The sequence below is a fragment of the Anabrus simplex genome, chromosome X (assembly GCF_040414725.1).
Source record: "Anabrus simplex isolate iqAnaSimp1 chromosome X, ASM4041472v1, whole genome shotgun sequence".
Taxonomy (NCBI): domain Eukaryota; kingdom Metazoa; phylum Arthropoda; class Insecta; order Orthoptera; family Tettigoniidae; genus Anabrus; species Anabrus simplex.
This window is the reverse complement of record NC_090279.1, coordinates 220265483-220282910: the sequence shown is the minus strand read 5'-3', so window position 1 is coordinate 220282910 and position 17428 is coordinate 220265483. Positions and strand designations below refer to the sequence as shown.

At 39.1% G+C, this 17428-nt stretch overlaps 1 protein-coding gene across 5 annotated transcripts in view; it reads right to left on the bottom strand.

Moving 5' to 3' along the window:
- Smr (Smrter) overlaps window positions 1–17428 on the bottom strand; it is a 657953-nt gene that overhangs the window by 493221 nt on the left and 147304 nt on the right. The window contains exon 1 of one of the 5 annotated variants that reach the window (XM_067159725.2): window positions 16307–16368. The exons of the other annotated variants lie outside the window; for them this stretch is intronic. Coding sequence (XP_067015826.2) covers window positions 16307–16326 — 20 coding nt within the window. The 5' untranslated portion in view covers window positions 16327–16368. Of the gene's footprint in view, window positions 1–16306; window positions 16369–17428 lie in introns of those variants that run through there. 5 annotated transcript variants of the gene reach the window in all.

Genomic DNA, 17428 nt, shown 5'->3' with positions numbered 1-17428 from the left:
CATCTAATATATTTTCATGTCAACAGTTTTGATAAGGACAATGTCCTAATTTTTAAAATTGTATTGTATTGAATAGGTGGATGAATAATAAAACATACAAGTGTTATTTAATATAAGTGGTATGTTCCGAGCTGTCAGTGGAGAGGTGGCATGGGAGGACATCAGTAGACGAATAAGTCTGAGTGGTGTCTTTAAAAGTAGAAAGATCACAATATGAAGATAAAGTTGGAATTCAAGAGGACAAATTAGGGCATATATTTGTTTATAGGAAGGGGAGTTAGGGATTGGAATAACTTACCAAGGGAGATGTTCAATAAATTTCCAATTTCTTTGCAATCATTTAAGAAAGGGCTAGGAAAACAACAGATAGGAAATCTGCCACCTGGGCGACTGCCCTAAATGCAGATCAGTAGTGATTGATTGCAGACTGAAGCTCTCCAACTGTGACAAAAATCCATCCTGGAGGACTGTTATCAATTTGTTTTTGCCCCTATTTGGACATTTCCGTTTGTGTTCTGAAAATGAACGCGAATCCATCGATGTTATTTTGTATACTGCAACGGTAAAGAATAAAGGCATAGTTGGTAATATACCTGGGTGTGTGTGGAGTATGGCACACATTCAAAGAAATGTTCCCCTAATTTTTTGAACTGTGTATCTCTAGGTCTAGGATAAAGAGTGAAATCTGCCTGCAAGCGAATAAGGGAAAAAGAGGACATCTAGGTGGAATGATGAAGACAGGAACGTAAAAAGAAGTTATACCAGAAATGATTCCAGACAAGAACTGGTGCAGACATGAATCATACATAGAGAAAAGAAACAAAGTGAATTGCTGAATCTAAAAGGCAATTACGAGAATATTTTGGTAATAACCTGGAAGTCTTGGTCAAGCAGCGGGGAAACCTTTCTGGACAGTTCTAGAAAGTGAGGGAATAAGGAAATGAATTCTGTTCTGGGTAAATCCGGTGAACTCGCAGTAGATCCCAGGGAATCACTAGGCAGGTGGAAGGAATATTTTGAAAATCATCTCAACGAAAAAATATATATATACTGTATTTCTGTTGACGTCACGATGACGCAAGCTCACAAGGAGGAAGACAAGGATGTTAATGAAAGTACGGTTAAGGAAGTGGAAAAGATGGTAAATGCATTCCATTGTCACAAGGATATATATGAAATTAGACCTGAAATGGTGAAACATAGTGGAAAGTCAGGTATAAAATGGCTTCATGGAGTAATAAGATTAGCATGGAATGTTAGTAAGGTACATTCTAATTGGAAGAAAGCAGTAATTGACCTTATCTATAAGCAAAGGAACAGGAAGGACTGCAGCACCTACCGAGGTATTTTATTGATCAGAATACTAGGCTAGATGTTCAGTGGAATTTGAAAGGGATGGTGCGATCGATGGTTGACAATAAGTTGGGCGAAAACCGGAGTGGTTTCAGAACAGAGGTGCGCCAAGTTAACTGAAAAATGTTCTCTCGTAGATCTACAGAAGACATATGACAGAGTATCGACTGAGGGATTATGAAATTAAGGGTGGATTATTAAAAACAATCAAAGGCATTTATGCTGACAATTGGGTTGCAGTGAGAAATGACGGTAGAATGAGTTGTTGGTTGAAGATACATCATAATTTACTCGGATCATCAACTGAAAGGTATCGAGGAATTCCATTAGGTGGAAACGTAGTGAGCAGTTTGGCCAATGCTGCCAACTTGGTCTGGAAGCCTGCAGTCTAATATCTTGGAACTTGAAAACAGATGACCGGCCCCGCGGTAGCATGCGTGCCTCTTACCTCGAGCTGTGGGTTCGAGTCGCGGCCAGTTCAGGGATCTTTTACCTGGATCTGAGGGCCACTCAATTACAATACAGGAGGACGATGAGATGGCGGCCCCGGTCTAGAGAGCCAAGAACAAGGGCAGAGAGGATTCGTCGTGCTGACGACACGACACCTCGTAATCTGCAGGCCTTCGGGCTGAGCAGCGGTCGCTTGGTAGGCCAAGGCCCTTCGGGGCTGTTGCGCCATGGGGTTTGGTTTGGTTTTTTGAGTATGACATGATAAATTACTAAAAAATTACATGATTGAAAGTGAGTGATTTTGACGTAAAAATACGGGAGAAATAATACGCCCCTAGAGCCTGGAGATCGTGAATAACACGGGAGAGTTAGCAACCCTGGACTAGGTTCACCGATAGACTGAGGACGTCTAACTTGACCCAGACTGCTCAGAATACAGGAGCTGAAACTGCACTGCAAGTGAAATAATTCGATAATCTGGTTGCTTGTCGATTTGTTGATGGCAGTATGTGTGTGGTTCAAAAGTAGTTAAAGACATCTATAAGATATTCCACCAGTCCCCAAAAACAAGAAACAGCTTTCCATGACGTTCAGAAAATGGTAAAAGATCCGATACTAATAATTCCAGAGGCAACAGATGTGCGATGGCTCCATCATTATAGCAAAATAAAATGTAATTAAGAAGTGTAATGATGACTTTTGAATATCTGCACAAGTACTTCTTGAAATGAAAGAGTCTACTTTCATGGTAACACGTTGCCTGTTAGCGGAGGTACACTGGGCTGTTTCTAATTTTAAAAAATGTTTGCAAAAAGAACTGTCCGTTGGGAGTTTCACCCAGAAGTACATGTTCAAACTTAAAATTGATATATAAAGATATTCAGAAAACAGACATACAGGAACATAGTGATTTTACTGCAACATATAATGAACTAAAGGAGGTGGTGTCACATCCGTACAATAACGACAGACTACTCTGAAGACTAAACATGTTTGGAGGCACAAGTTAAGTTTACAAATACTGTAATATCCGAAATTGGCAAACGGTTTAATAGGTAAGCTGTGGATTTAATATCAGCATGTTCATTTTTTTAATCATTTCCCCAATTCAGCAAATAGCAGTGTTAACACATTCTGCCAGTAAGAACATGACAAAGATTATTTGCAAGCAGACATGAAATCTGAACTTTTTAGCATCAAAAATGACTGAATATATATCGCCTTCAAAATTTGTTCAGTCGTCTATTGGTTATTACGTGGAATAGAAAAGTACAGGTGTAAGAATATCAACAGTCACTGTTGAAAGGTCCTTCAGTCCTATAATAATGATTCCACTGGCAAACCGACTTGGAGAGAGTTCACTGGATCACTGCATGAGGATTTCTGTTCAATGAGAAGAGATTCCAAAAGAAATTTTACACAAAAGCATACAGCATTATGCCACTAAACGACAAAGGAGGGTAGGTCTGCTCGAATGAAGACTTCAACACAAGTAATTACATTACATATATATTACATTACTGTTATTTCTTTGTTATTGTACATACTTATTTGTTATTTCATTTTGTTGATTATTATTTAATGTTCCAACCATCTAGCTTTACTGTATTTTTTTTAAATGTACATTATTCTGTGCCATGTAGGCAAAGCCAAGAGTGTGTGGGCCATTCGCTTCACAATTGTAGTTGTAAGATTTTCAATTGAATGGATGAAAACCAGAACGGTGTAAGTAACATTTTGATCGTTCAGAGAAAAAGGCATTTAAACATCTTAACACTCATATTGTAGTTATACCACTGATAAAAGGATACATTCCTCCCGGAGTTACATCCTGCACGTAACTCATTTTTTAAAGAAATGTCACTTATACCGTTATGGTTTTTATCCATTCAACTGTCTTTTCTTTATGTACTCAGTGACTGATTTCCTCCAAGATTTGCAAAATACCCGCTTCCACCCCAGATGTTTGCTGAAAAAAAAACAATACAGTCTAGAGTAATCAGAGGCCCATCTATCCAGTTAGGAGAAAATCCCCTGCCTTCTTTTCAAAATTACTAACTGAAGAACATAGCAGCTGGAAGTGAAGTACTAAAACATGCAGACCACCAGTCATAGCAAAAAGTGAAAAAGAATTATACAAAATGGTGGATAGTTGAGCTAAACGGAATGAAGATTAACTTCATTAAGATCAAAGTTATGAAAATCTCAAAACCACCACTACATACCCACGAAGGGATACAAGGAAAAACCACTTGAGAAAATAATAATAATAATAAGAAGAAGAAGAATAAGAATAATAATATCGGGCACGTCCAAGGTGGCGGATCGGGGGTCTCGCCGGACTTGTCCGGAGGGCTTGAGGGAAATAAAATACCTCTCGCGGACCAAAAACAGGCACAGCCAGAACATCTTGAGGCAACCTCTGAGGCTCAATACCTTAGTTGTAACTATGAGATTGACAAAGATCAAACTCCCCATTATCTTCAACTTCCTAGAATGATGGCAACGTCAGTTAATGATACTACTACCCCAGGCCCTGGTATTCATACTAGGTTTTCTCGGTCATCGGATTCTGGGGAACCGAGAACATCATGCGGGAATGTATCGGAGCTTCCCAAATCTCTTCGCCCAAAGGAAAAAACATTTTATTGGCACTTTAAACATCAACACGCTTCGCAAAATTGAAAAGTTGAAGCACTTAACAGACACATTAGACCAACTCAACATCCAAATTCTGGCACTCCAAGAAACTAGGTACAGTGACGAAAATAATTTTGAATCAGGAAACTATAGAATTTATAAAGGTAAACTAGCTACCCTCCTCCCTAACAAAATATTACAATTTGGCACTGGTTTTGCAGTGAGAAGAAATATCACAAATTCGGTATTATACTTCACATCTCCTTCTGAAAGAATTTCGTTAATGACAATCAAATCAGGAAACAAAGCTTATACACTAATCAATGCACATGCACCTACAAACAATTACAAACAAAAAGACCCACAGAAGGTAGATGACTTCTGGGAATTACTAGAAGAAACTACAGCCAAAATTCCAAAATATCATGTCAAAATTCTGCTGGGGGACTTCAATGCACAAATTGGCAAAGAGAAGAAATTTAGGACCACTGTAGGACTTTACCCTGCTCACAAAAGAACCAATGAAAATGGAGAATGTTTAATGGCTTCTGCGAGAACTTCGATCTAAAATTGATGTCAACCCATTTCCTGGCACTTCCACAAAAGAAAATGACATGGAGACCCCTGAACATGCATTTAGGAGAATTTCAACTAGACCATGTGGCTGTTTCCAACAAAAACCAAAAATAAATTAAGAACGTTAAAGTCAAAAAGGGAATTATTGACTCCGACCACCACCTATCTCTTGTTAAAGTAAAGTTTCAACCCAACAGGAAGAAAACCAAAACAATCAGAAACCCAAGAATCGACCCTGAATTTCTGAGACAGAACTCAACTAGCCCAGGGAGATGGTGGCATGTCTGGTCTGGAAGCTATTTTAAACGTATTGATGGATTTTCCGACTAATTTTTTAATAAATAATAAGACAATTTTCTTGCGAATATCTCGAACGATGCTCCTTCAAACTGGCTAGAACTCAAGGACACACTCTTGAAAGCTTCACAAAATATCAGCCCCCGGTGGAATGACACCTGTGACAAGGCCACAGAAGTCAGAATTAGGTCCTGGCTGAACTGGAGTTCCCATAAAACTGATCAAAAGCGTGAAACAAACCTCAAAAATCATAAGATCTGAAAAACGAAAATATGATCAAAACAGACTGGCAGAAATCGAAGATGATTTTAAGAAAGACAATACACGGAGCTTCTACAGAACATTCAGAGAAGAACTATCCAATTACCAGGCACCTAGTCTCTGTTTCAAACGTACAGATGGGACTTTGGAAACAAGTAATAAGGGAAATTGTGAACTCCTAACAAACCATTTCATGGACCTTTTATAAACTGTGAATCTCCGAAAGAACAACTCACCTATGACAAACCAACACCTAATCCAGATTCAGAGTCCCCCACATTACAAGAAGTCAAACAATAATCAGAGATTTAAAAGACAACAAAGCACCAGGAGAAGATGGAATAATCGCTGAAATGTTGAAAATTGGTGGTAACAAACTGGCCCAGAGTATTCAAAAAATCTTACAGGACATCTGGTTTTCTGAAGAAATTCCGGAGGATTGGAAATGTGCATTGATTCACCCACTTCACAAGAAAGGAGACAAATCAGATATTAATAACTACAGAGGAATTTCTCTCCTCTAACTCGTATATAAAATCTTCTCTAAAGCTCTACTTAATAGATAGAGAAACAAACAGACCACCTAATCGGAGATTATCAGGCTGGATTCCGAAAAGGGAGATCCTGCGCAGAACAAAACCTAAACCTAAAAACCATACTATAGATTCGCAAAACCAAACAAACAGTAATCACCTTTGTTGACTTCAAAAAGGCGTATGATTTCATAGATCGGCAGACCCTGTTCAACATACTAGAGGAATTTCAAGTCGACAGGAAAACGAGGGAATTGATTCAACGAACTCTGACCAACATAACATCAAAAGTTGTTAAGTTACGCTGTGGCATAATGCTGTATCTCCGACAGGGAGATGGACTATCCCCACTACTACTCAATATAGTTTTGGAAAAAGTGATTCGTGAATGGAGAAAAGAAACTAAAGGTATAAACATTGGCAGACGTCTTAAAGACAAAATTCACCTTGATTGCTTAGCTTTCGCAGATGACCTTGCGATCCTTTCGAACAACAGACAAGAAGCAATCCACTCCATTGAAAAATTGCATGAAATAGCCGCAAAAACCGGACTTCAAATTTCATTTGAAAAGATGCAGTTTATGGAAGGAACTATATCAAGATTCGACAATCAACCATTAATTACCAAATGTGGAATAATTTTCCAAGTAGACAAATTCAAGTATCTAGGTGAAATTATTCAGCCAGCAGGGTTAAATCAGGAAGCTAACAAAGAAAGGACTGCTAAACTGCTAAGTGCTTACAAAATCACACGGAACAGATACAGCGAAAGATGTATATCAAAAAATGCAAAATTACGACACTACAATACAGTCATCAAACCAGAGACACTTTATGCATCTGAAACACTGATCATTGGCGACAGGTAACAAATGAAAAGCATTGAGAAACAAGAGAGGAAAATTCTCAGAAAAATCCTAGGACCAAAGTTCGAAAATGGAATTTGGATGAAAAAGAAACCACACGAAATTTTTCAATTTACAGAAAAAAATCACAGATACCATCAGAAAGAGACGACTAAAATTCTACGGACACCTACACAGAATGGATAACAACAGGCTGACAAAGAAAATTCTAAATCTAGCTCTAACCCTGAAAATCCGCAACAATTGGTTAGCATAAATTCATGAAGATCTACAAGAAATGGGTATTGAGGACGAAACCATTCAAGATAGAATGAAATTTAGAAGCTTAGTAAACAAACATAAATTTGCAAAGAAACCAACAAGAAAAAATACAGGCTGGACAGAAACACGCAGAAAAGAACACAGTGAAAAAATGAAGAGATATTGGGAAGAAAAGAAGAAGAAACATTGTGCAAAATAAGTTCAAACGCGCTCCACAGTTGGGCACAACGAATCAAATAATAATAATAATAATAATAATAATAATAATAATAATAATAATAATAATAATGTGATTTGCTTTACGTTCCGTTGTGTGGTCAGAAGAGATACAAACCACGGAGCGAGTTGGCCACGCGGTTAGGGACGCACAGCTATCAACTTGCATTCGGGAGATAATGGGTTAGACCGCGGCTGCCCATTTTCACAGCAGGCAAATGCTGGGGCCACTCCTAGCTAAGACCTATCTGTTTGGGTGCAACGCAAAGAGCACGATAACACAGAGAAAAGTGAAATAACTTCTAACGACAAGAACTATCGCTTTACGAAGATGCTTTGATAAAAGTGCAGACGCATGGTGAAGGATGTGGGCAGGTAAGACAAGGAATGAAGTTCCCAAGATTGAAGGTAATGAGAAAAAGGAAAGCTAGTTGGATAGGACATAAGGGAAATGTAAATAGAGATAGATCGAGGACGAAGAAGATTTACAGAGGGGTCGAGCGTACGCTCAGCTGAAGGAAGACGCTCAAGGGCCCTTGCATCTTCACGGACAGGCATAATGATGTCGATAGGAAAGTGAAGGAAATCGCACAGAAATTTGTAAATTACCGTAATCAGTTCAAGAAGATGGCGTAATAATAACATTGGCTTTACGCCCCACTAACTACTTTTATGGGTTTCAGAGACGCCGAGGTACCGAAAATTTGACCCGCAGTTCTTTTACGTGCCAGTAAATCTACCGACACGAGGCTGGCGTATTTGAACACCTTCAAATACCACCGGACTGAGCCACGTTGAGGTCAGAAGGAGATGGTGCCGTTGTATCCCAGTCTGCAGAATTCCTTTATCTCAAACATAAGTAAAGAAATTCGGAAGACTTGCGAGAATAAGGTTGAGAATTATCTAAAATAATAATATACAGAAGCCATTGAGAGAAGAAAACAAGCATGGGAGAAGTTCAGCAGTAACAGAACATCAGAAACATGGAAGGAATTTCACCTAGTTCAGAAACAATCATCGAAGGAAATCAGAAGAGAAAAACGAGCATACGACAATAACAGGCTAAAAGAAACCGAGGAAGATTTCAAGAGAAATAACACAATATTTTTTTACAGAACTTTCAAAGAAAATATAAGGGCTATCAACCTCCCAGCCTCTGCTTCCAAAGAAGAGATGGATCCCTGGAAATAAACACAAAAGAAAACTGTATATTTCTCAAACATTACTTTGATAAACTTCTTAATTGCAAGAAACCCACACAAATCTAACATTCCAAAAAACTACATCCAACCCCGATTTTAATCCACCCACAATAGCAGAGGTAGAGGAAATTATAAAACAAATAAAAAATAACAGCGCAGCAGGAAAGGATGGTATAATCGCCGAGATCTGGAAGCTCGAAGATGAAAACATCACCAAAAAATCCACAAGATTATCACAGAAATTTGGGTCACAGAGGAAGTGTCAGAGGAATGGAAATGTGCATTAATCCATCCATTACATAAAAAGGGTGATAAGTCAGATCCAAATAATTAGAGGTATTTCGCTAGTACCAGTTGCGTACAAAATTTTCTCTAAGGTGCTATTAAACAGGCTAGAACCACAAGCAGATCCACAAATAGGGGAATACCAGGCAGGCTTCACAAAACGGAGATCATGGATCGAACAGATCTGGAACTAGAGAACACTTTTGAAAGTCAGATAAACAAGAAACACTGTAGTTACCTTTGTGGACTTTAAGAAAGCGTACGACTCCATAGATAGACAGACGCTCCGTGACGTACTGGAAGAATACAGCATTGACAGAAAAACGAGAGCACTTATACAACGGACGCTTACAGACACCACCTCCAAAATTAAGTTCATGGGAAAAATTAAGTCGGAACCCTTCCAGATACAAACAGGTGTCCAACAAGGAGACGGGCTCTCACCAATCTTGTTCAACATGGTGTTAGACAAAATTATCAACCAGTGGGAGGAACAAGTTAAAGGAATACAGCTGGGAAGAACACGTGAAACAAAAACAATCATAAAATGCCTGGCATTTGCAGATGACTAATACACAGGAGGCACTGGAACGCTTGCATGAAATAGCTGTCAAAACTGGTCTACAGATATCCTACGAGAAGACCCAATACATGGAACGACAGAACAACAATGTGTACACCATGCATACTGTATATGGATCCGTAAAAAGAATCGAAAAATTTAAATATTTAGAGGAATACATACAAACAGGAGGATCAAACAAGGCGTCTAAAGGCCCGCTCCCACCTAGTGGAATGGAATCGAATCGAACCGAACAGAATTTGTTTTTAACATGTGTTTAAATGAGAGATCGAGATGGCGATCGCCACGACTCGAATCCAATCGAACCGAACGGAACTGGATTCTCTGCCAAGAATGTTTTTCGACTAGCGGAATGGAATCGAACAGAATTGTCAAGATTCGTGCAACTTCGTAGACGGTCGGGTCGAGATCTTTCAGACGACCATTTAGCGGCAAATGTGTATTAGCTGCAGCTGGAAAGTCAGCTGTTTCTTTGATACGGTCGGGAACGTTCTGTTTTGTGTTAGTTTATTTAATTTATTAATACAAGACACGGAAAAACTTACCAGTTTAAATCAAAAATATAATTTCCTCTACTACAAGACCCACGAGCATTACTACAACAACGTGAAAAATAGCCTAATGCCTGGGAGGAAATAAGCAAGGCTATGAAAACCAAACTTACTAGAATATTCAATTTTGTGGTAGGTTACTGTAGTCTATATACAATTTATCTCATAATTTTTGTTGACTTCATCACAAAAGCATGTTATGTTGGAGTCCACATACGGTAGGCCTATATCGGTACGATACTTAACACCACATCTCATATGGGATCTATATTTAAGTGTTTATTATATTTACAGTGAACGATTTCTAAGTGGCATTCCCTGGGTTTAAAACTGTCGTATATGCGTTCCTAACAAATAGTAGGCAAATGTATACTAAACTGCTCTGTTGTGGACAATAAATACACTTCACGGTCTTTAATTCATGTTACAGAGAGTTGGCCGTGCAGTTGGGGTCGCGTAGGTGTGAGTTTTCATTCGGGAGATAGTGGGTTCGAAACCCACTGTCGGTAGCCCTGAAGATGGTTTTCCCTATTTTTCACACCAGGCAAATGCTTGGCCTGTACTTGAATTAAGGCCACGGTCCTAGCCCTTTCCTATCCCATCGTCGCCATAAGACCTATCTGTGTCGGTGCGACATAAAACAAATTGTAAAAAAATAATGTTGAGGCTACCTCATCCTGCCACAGGACACAATCTGCTGCATTAAAGTTGTTTTAAAAATGATCACCGACTCCCATTGCATCTGAGGTGGCATTTCTTCCTGCAAAGTGGATTTCTTCTGTTAAATTCTACTATCTGAAATAGTTGAAATTGCAGACTTAGCTTCATCGCGCAATAAACATTCAAATAAGTTTGAATACTCTTCTTTCGGCTCTCTTGTTAATTTCATGCACCTAGAAACTTCTCCGATCTCTCGTAATTTTCTGCCTCCTCACACCTTCTATCAGAATGTCCATTGCAACCCTGAAGTTTCCCGTAGAATCCCGTTCGATTCTGTTCCGCTACATGTGAGCGGTCGAGTGGAAATTTCGGCTGTTCGGTTCGATTCGATTCCACTAGGAGGGAGCGAGCCTTAATAGAACGAACGGAAAAACTCCAGAAAGCATACAAACTCACATGGTCACATTATAATAAGAAAAGCATACCCAGACAGGCCAAACTTAGACACTACAAAACAGTCATATTACCAGAAGCACTGCAAGCGTCAGAAACGACCACAATTGGAGCATCGGGCATCACAGAGACAGAAAAAATAGAATGTAAAATTCTCAGGAAAATATTTGGACCAATACACAGAAATGGCAGATGGAGGAAACGACCTACCGAAGAGCTGTACCAGCACACAGACATGATCAGAAAATGCAGACTAAATTTCTACAGACACCACAGAGAATGGACAACGACACACTTACAAAGAAAATCTTTCTGTAGTAAACAGCTCAAGCAAGAAAACAAATGGGTATCATGAAACAGAGGAAGACTTAAGGCAGGTGGGAATCAACAGGCAAATTAAGGAGACAGAAAAGAATTCAGAAACCTACAAAGGTGGTAAGGAATGGTAAAGATTCACTATATTATAACAGGGAAATAAAGAGACAAAGAAGGAGGTGCAGACTGGAAAGAAATAGAGTTAGAATGGATGTGGAAGTAAGGAGAAATTGAAGGAACTTACTAGAAAATTGAATCTAGCAAAGAAGGCAGTTAAGGATAACATGATGGCAAGCATAATTGGTGGCCACACTAATTTTAGTGAAAAATGGAAGAGTATGTATAGGTATTTTAAGGCAGAAACAGGTTTCAAGAAGGACATTCCAGGAATAATTAATGAACAAGGGGAGTGTGTATGTGAGGATCCTCAAAAGGCAGAAGTATTCAGTCAGCAGTATGTAAAGATTGTTGGTTACAAGGATAATGTCCAGATAGAGGAGGAGACTAAGGCTAAGGAAGTATTAAGATTTACCTATGACAACAATGACATTTACATTAGAGACAAAAGTTGAAAACTAGAAAAGCAGCTGGAATTGATAAGATTTCTGGCGATATACTAAAGACAATGGGTTGGGATACAGTACCATATCTGAGGTACTTATTTGATTATTGTTTGCATGAAGGAACTTTACCAAATGAATGGAGTTGCTATAGTAGCCCCTGTGTATAAAGGAAAGGGTGATAGACATAAAGCTGAAAATTACAGGCCAGTAAGTTTGACATGCATTGTATGTAAGCTTTGGGAAGGCATTCTTTCTGATTATATTAGAAATTAATAACCGGTTCGATAGAAGGCAATTCGGTTTTAGGAAAGGTTATTCCACTGAAGCTCAACTTGCAGGATTCCAGCAAGATATAGCAGATGTCTTGGATTCAGGAGGTCAAATGGACTGTATCGCGATTGACCTGTCTAAAGCATTTGATAGGGTGGATCATGGGAGACTACTGGCAGAAATGAGTGCAATTGGACTGGACAAAAAAGTGACTGAATGGGTTGCTATATTTCTAGAAAATAGATCTCAGAGAATTAGAGTAGGTGAAGCTTTATCTGACCCTGTAATAATTAAGAGGGGAATTCCTCAAGGCAGTATTATCGGACCTTTATGTTTTCTTATATATATAAATGATATGAGTAAAGGAATGGAATCGGAGGTAAGGCTTTTTGCGGATGATGTTATTCTGTACAGAGTAATAAATAAGTTACAAGATTGTGAGCGGCTGCAGGGTGACCTCAATAATGTTGTGAGATGGACAGTAGGCAATGGTATGATGATAAACGGGGTTAAAAGTCAGGTTGTGAGTTTCACAAATAGGAAAAGTCCTCTCAGTTTTAATTATTGCATTGATGGGGTGAAAGTTCTTTTTGGAGATCATTGTAAGTATCTAGGTGTTAATATAAGGAAAGATCTTCATTGGGGTAATCACATAAATGTGATTGTATTTAAAGGGTGCAGATCTGTGCACATGGTTATGAGGGTATTTAGGGGTTGTAGTAGGGATGTAAATGAGGGGGTATATATGACCCCAACTAGGTTATGGTTCCTGTGTATGGGACGCTCTCCAGGATTAATTGATTCAATAACTGGAAAAGCGCAAAGAAAAGCAGCTCGATTTGTTCTGGGCGATTTCCGACAAAAGAGTAGCGTTACAAAAATGTTGCAAAGTTTGAGCTGGGAAGACTTGGGAGAAAGGAGACGAGCTGCTCGACTAAGTGGTATGTTCCGAGCTTTCAGTGGAGATAGGTGTGGCGTGGAATGACATCAGTAGACGAATAAGTTTGAGTGGTGTCTTTAAAAATAGGAAAGCTCACAATATGAAGATAAAGTTGGAATTCAAGAGGACAAATTGGGGCAAATATTCGTTTATAGGAAGGGGAGTTAGGGATAGGAATAACTTACCAAGGGAGATGTTCAATAAATTTCCAATTTCTTTGCAATCATTCATTAAAGGCTAGGAAAACAACAGATAGGGAATCTGCCACCTGGGCGACTGCCCTAAATGCAGGTCAGTAGTGATTGATTGATTGATTGATTGATTGATTGATTGAAATTAGGAATACAAAATTCATAGTAAATGAGAAGGAGAAGAAGAAGACGAAAGGAACATTGTGGACAGAACAAAGGAAACAGGAGCACAGCCAAAGGATGAAGAGATATTGGGAAGAGAAGAGGAAGAAGGAAAATTGTATCATCATGAGATATTCGAGTTCAAACACTGTCCATAGGGGCAAAAATTATATGTATGAAAGAATGAAATCAATACGGAACAGAGAACAAGCTGATAAACTTTCAGAACGCAGTAGTTTTCTGACGAACATCTGTGCCTGCAAACTTTCACAAAGTACACGATATTCACCTCCATTTGTACTAAACACAGACGAGCATACGTGTTCACACACAGACCGACTGACCCATTAGTCAATATCAAATAGGCACGATAGCAAACTGCGTACGTCGTCCGATTCATCATGAATTGAAACGATACATTCTGCACACATACGTTAAAATACGTACAGTAAAATCTGGATCATACATTAAGAGATGAGGAAAATAAGGCCGGGCAGTGGTGGTATGTCTACACACGCCGATGAAACAGCAGTACACACCCGTTCTGAGTAGCGAGCAGTTACAAGCCTTGTTTACATTAGAAGTAGATATTGGTGATTCAAGATGGCATGGGGAAAATTAGGAAGGAAACTACAATTGAAGAATTAAAAATAATAGGAACTCTGCACGAAGAAAGCAAATCATACGCCGAATTTGCACAAATCATTAAAACGAAGCAGATACAGTGTGCAGTACCATTAAGAAGTAAACACTTTAAGAACATTCATAAATAAAGAGAGAAGTGGACGGCCCCGTAAGCTCAGTCTCACAGAAGAGAAGACGTAATTAGGACAGTGAAAAAGACTCCGAGAATATCATCTTTCGAAACTGCAGTAGAACTTCAGAAGTACCACGATAAACAGATACATCCTAAGACCATTCGTAGAACTCATCATAGAGCTGGTTACCATGCGCGAAGTCCCCGGGAGGAAGCCATTTATCAGCCCACTAAACAATGAAAGTCGATTGGCATTTGCTCAAGAGTGCATAATGAAGGATGACTTCTAAAGTAAGGTTATTTTTTCAGATGAAACAAATTTAACATTTTTCACCATGATGGAAGAATGTCGGTGTGGAGGAAAGTGAATACAGAGTTTGAACAGAGTTTGCACATTGTTATGAGGGTGTTTAGGGGTTGTAGTAAGGATGTAAATGAGGGGGCATAAGACCCCAACTAGAGTATGGTTCCAGTGTATGGGACCCTCACCAGGATTACCTGATTCAAGAACTGGAATAAATCCAAAGAAAAGCAGCTCGATTTGTTCTGGGTGATTTCCGACAAAAGAGTAGCGTTACAAAAATGTTGCAAAGTTTGGCTGGGAAGAATTGAGAGAAAGAAGAAGAGCTGCTCTACTAAGTGGTACAGTATGTTCCGAGCTGTCTGTGGAGAGATGGCGTGGAATGACATTAGTAGACGAATAAGTTTGAGTGGTGTTCATAAAAGTAGGAAAGATCATAATATGAGGATAAAGTTGGAATTCAAGAGGACAAACTGGGGCAAATATTCATTTATAGGAAGATGAGTTAGGGATTGGAATAACTTACCAAGGGAGATGTTCAATAAACTTCCAATTTCTTTGAAATCATTTAGGAAAAGGCTAGGAAAACAACAGATAGGGAATCTGCCACGTGGACGACCGCCCTAAATGCAGATCAGTATTGATTGATTGATTGAAACAGCCAACCTCCAGACCTACAGTTAAACACGGCGGTGGAGGTGTTATGGTGTGGGGATAGGTGTTGGGAACATAGAGTTGATAGATGGAACGATGGACCAGTATGTTTATTTGGATATACTGAAAAAAAAATTATGAAATAGTACCTAACACCTGGGTCTACAGACTGATTTACTACTTTCAGCAGGACGACGACCTGAACCATGCTGCTAATAATGTTCGTTTTTGGATTGTTTATATCTCATACTCTGAAAACTCCTCTCCAGACCCTCGACCTTAATCCCATTGAGCATCTACCTGAAATAATTGCTTCTGCAAGAATGGAATACTATTGGTGAAGAAGTCACAAGTAAATTAGTAGGTTCAATGCCCAACAGATTAATAAGATTAATAACAATAACACAGATTAATAACACAAATGGTGACAAATTTGCAGTTTTAAGTGGCTGTGGGAACATTTATGTCCACCCATACAAAGACTAAGAGCTCCTTTATTTTATTTTTTAGCAAAGCATTTCTTTTATGTGTGTGTATTCTGTAACTAAATACACAGTTATAAACGAAATATATATTTTAAATGTATATTTAAAAAGGCAATTACTATTGTCAATATATGCATATGTCAAAAGTCTCTACTGCTGTGCGAACACTTTGTCCGTTAGTGTATGGCCGCATTTGGAATTGCGGCCCCTAGCGAGGCAATGCCAGTCGGTTATCATGTACAGGATACGACAGAGTAAATAATGGTAGCTACAGCAAATCATCCTTGAAAATATATAAACTATTCCTTCCAGAATTTTTGTTGTTACCAGAAATGAAACTTGTGGGGAGGTACACAAATCCCACATGGATCTATTCTTTGTACAACTGTTCTGATACTGCTCTTATATACTTTCCGAGTTCCATAATCTGTTCGTCGTCCTGAAACGGGAAGCAATCAACTAACAGTCATACAGGAAGTACCTGGAAAGGACAGCCGCCATTCACTACACATGGCGCAACACACAGTAACTGCAACTCCTTCGTCCGTGCCAAGTCACCGGCCGTTCGCGCTCACATCAAAACCAACGATCTGATCAAAAAGAAAACCCAATAACCAAATTCATTAATTCTAATACGGGGCGGGGTATAAGACATCGCATTGCGTTGGAAAGCTTCTTTCAGCAAGTCCAGACTGCAAAACGATTTTAAAGTTCCGCAGCAAATATCGTATAGAAAAAATAAAAGAAAGCAAACACTAGACCATGAACCTTATCTTTAACTCCCACCTTCACGAGTCCAGCATTTGGCAACACTGCAGACTATTTGAAAACAGAAGACAATATATAGCCAGCTAAACATAGGGTGTGCAACAAGGACAGAGCAAACAATAATATGTGGAAAGAGAAAGAAAGAGTAGATGTGGCAACGTCGTCCTTTCAATGGCAGTCAAAGTCTGTGGCCTTGGTGAAGTCGGCCCTCTCCCTTCCTTCCCCTACGACCCCACCACAATACGAAAACGTAAACTCTCTGCGAGGGGTCGCGGAGGGGCCGCCCCTATCGGCCAACATGGCCGCCACCACCGGTGACGTCACTAGCTACATTATAAACAACAGGGAAAAGAAAATGTGAATATAATGAGGAAAATAGCTGAAAAAGATCATCAAAGAGCATACTTAATGATATGACAACGAATAACATGGCAGACTGTTCCCGGTGTCTGTCTGTTAGGTCATCAGCCCAGAGGCTGGTTGGATCCTCAAATAGCACCACCAAAGGTTATGCGGTTATAAGGAAACCGCAAAAACCATACGACGTGAAAAACTCAAACGAAATCTCACGGAAGAAATAATATGTAGCATGAATGGTATTCACTTAGTGTAACCATAGGCCCCCGATTAATCGGGATTGTCACACTTTGATATTACAAAAACTATAGACCCGTTGTTTTTTTTTTTTTTTTCCAGAAAATATGTCGTTTGTCCAGATTTTTAATTACATGTAAAACATGTCGAATTGTATTACAGCTTAACGGCGTTTAACGTAAGTTGAAAACCTATGCCTACCAACTATAAACAAAAAAAGATGCGGAACGTAGATTTTTCA